At 40.8% G+C, this 2,500-nt stretch overlaps 1 protein-coding gene across 1 annotated transcript in view; it reads left to right on the forward strand.

Annotated features, from left to right (window-relative positions):
• The window catches only part of LOC138027680 (crt homolog 3-like), a 27,214-nt gene that overhangs the window by 16,384 nt on the left and 8,330 nt on the right, over positions 1-2,500 (forward strand). The window contains exon 3 of the mRNA XM_068875247.1: positions 1,832-2,025. Within this exon, the coding sequence (XP_068731348.1) occupies positions 1,832-2,025 (194 nt within the window). The remainder of the gene's footprint in view (positions 1-1,831; positions 2,026-2,500) is intronic.

Below are 2,500 nucleotides of genomic sequence, written 5' to 3' on the forward strand. Positions count from 1 at the left end.
TAATAATAATAAATAATAATTTATTACTTATAGTGCGCCTGTTACATTGAGAGATGCTCACAGGCGCATTACAATATCCAAAGAAAAATTACAATATCGAGAGAAACTTAATATACCTTAATTACAAGTTGTTATAATATATAAAGCTCATTAAACTTATTTACAAAACCTATTTACAAAAGATAATCTATATATAATTAAGAATGAGTCGCATAGTTACTGTTTCTCATAGCAGCTGAATGCATCGCGGAAAATTCTTCATCGAAAATGCTTCATCGAAGGCGAGGCTCTGAGACTTCTCAGAACAAACTCTTCGAAAAGTATTTGGAGAGCTCATCTAGAATTTGAAATCACGCCTACGTGAAAGTGGTTATCCCGAGAATCTTGTTCAAAGGATCGCCTCAGAAGTGCAATTTAAAAACAGGAAACTGGCACTCCTTCAAAAACTACAAGAGAGCAGACGAATCTTGCCTTTCGTGACCCAATACCACCCAGCAGCACCGAACTTAAAACAAATCCCTATGAAAGTCTGGCATTTAATAGAGCGAGGACCATTGCTCAAAGAAATGTACGGACGCCCGCCCCTCATATGTTACAAAAGAGGGAGGTCAATCAAAGATATAATCGTAATAGCCAAATTATAAAACTGAAAGGCTAAAGCACGCGCAACAGGCGCCCCAAGCTCAGTGAGAACTTTGTAACAGGCTTTGTAACCCTGTCCGGTTTACTAAACTGTGCTCTAACTGGGGTCCTAGACCGTAGTTTGTCAACGACACATTTTTCTGAATGTGTTTTTGAAGTTTAGCAACACGAAGGACGTGTGACTGTGATTGGACGAGAAAGACAATGCAGTCATGCCGGGACCCAGAGGAATAAAACAAGTGTCGTTACAAAGTTCAACAGTCCAACATTGCTGAGAACTCACTACCTGCCGAAATTGTTTTTGGTTCCGATCGAGTTGACAAACTACCGCCTGAGGTCGCTTGCAGGGCTGCCATTACTTGGGTTGAAATGAAAGGAAGCGAGCCACAATGACAATACGTTTAAGCTTTTTAATTGAGAATTCTTTCGTATAATTGCCTTCTCAAGACTTTTGCCGGATTCCTATGCAAATTCTTATATTTTTGTTGGCTGTGCCTCACATTGACCTTGGGGTTCCTGTGGTAGGCATGTTACTCTTGTTCAATGTTTTGACACTCCACAGAATTTGTGCCCGAAATTTCTCTTTCCGCAAAAATTGAATTTTCGCCGTTTCCCTTCTCATAAAGAGCCACACAATCAATAATATCATGTAAAGCCGCAAATAGCGATGATGGTGTTGTCTGCAGAGTATAATTCTAGCTTATGCGCTATAGCATATTTTCGTCGTTTCCGAAGGCCAAAGTTGAGTTCATTTTAATATTTTTGTCGTCAGCAATCCTGGATCTTGGGGCTTCAAAGTGACGGTTCCCGGATATCCCGCTAAGTTATAATGCTAAATCCCGCGTGCCGTACATAAATGCAATCCCGAATCCCGTTTCAATTTTTCTATAGAATCCCGAATCCCGAGCTCCATAAAAACCAAATCCCAGATCTCGAAAATCCTATTGGGGACCCTCAGTATAGAAACTGTTTTTTTAGCACTTGCTTTGATTTGGATTATTTTACTCCTTGTACAGCATTTGGTTTGTAACATCGCGCTATATTCTTTACAAATCAGAAATGGATTGGGCAATTTCCCTTGCATTTGATTGGTTGATTCTGTTGTGACTGGCACTTGAAATTTTCCAACTTCTCACATTTAAAAAAATGTACTTGTGGTTGTCATTATTTTTCTGCCGTTCTCCATAAGTTTCCAGAAGCTGCCATGAACGTCCTCCAAGAACATGGATTAAAGATGAAAAATACTTCAGAGGAACAAATTAACATCGTGTACTATCTGTTTTGGACATCAGTTTACGAGCTGCTGGGTATTGCTTTGTTCTTGTGGATAGATATCGTGCCGTGGTATGGAGATAGCAAGAATATATCAAACTTCGCAACAAAGTAGGTTGACTTTCTCTGATGAAGTGCTAACGCTCCCGCGAAACGCCTGCTTTCTGTGGTCATTAGGGACTTCAAGATCTAAGACGCAGTCGTTAACTACAACGCCACAAAACTGACAAAAATATATTAAACACTTAATGACTGGTCCCGAGGGAAACAGTTCATTTTGTTTCCCGAGAATCTCAACGTTTTCCCGAGGCGCAGCCGAGGGAAACATAATGAACTGTTTCCCGAGGGACCAGTAATTAAGAGATTTGTTATATGGCACATAAAGAAAAATGTGTAAAGGCACCGCAACGGAGGTCGTCGGTCAACATCCACGGGTGTCAGTGCACTATTACCCTGTGACGTCATAGATTTTGCAATGTTGCCCGCTCAGAGACTTTTGGCGGGAAACAGTTTTGTTGTTAGATGTCACGTGACCTCGAAGTAACCAATGAGAGCGCGCGCTGCTGGGGGAAAAACTCAGCTATAT

This window comes from Montipora capricornis, chromosome 12, assembly GCF_036669925.1.
Source record: "Montipora capricornis isolate CH-2021 chromosome 12, ASM3666992v2, whole genome shotgun sequence".
NCBI classification, from domain to species: Eukaryota; Metazoa; Cnidaria; class Anthozoa; order Scleractinia; family Acroporidae; genus Montipora; species Montipora capricornis.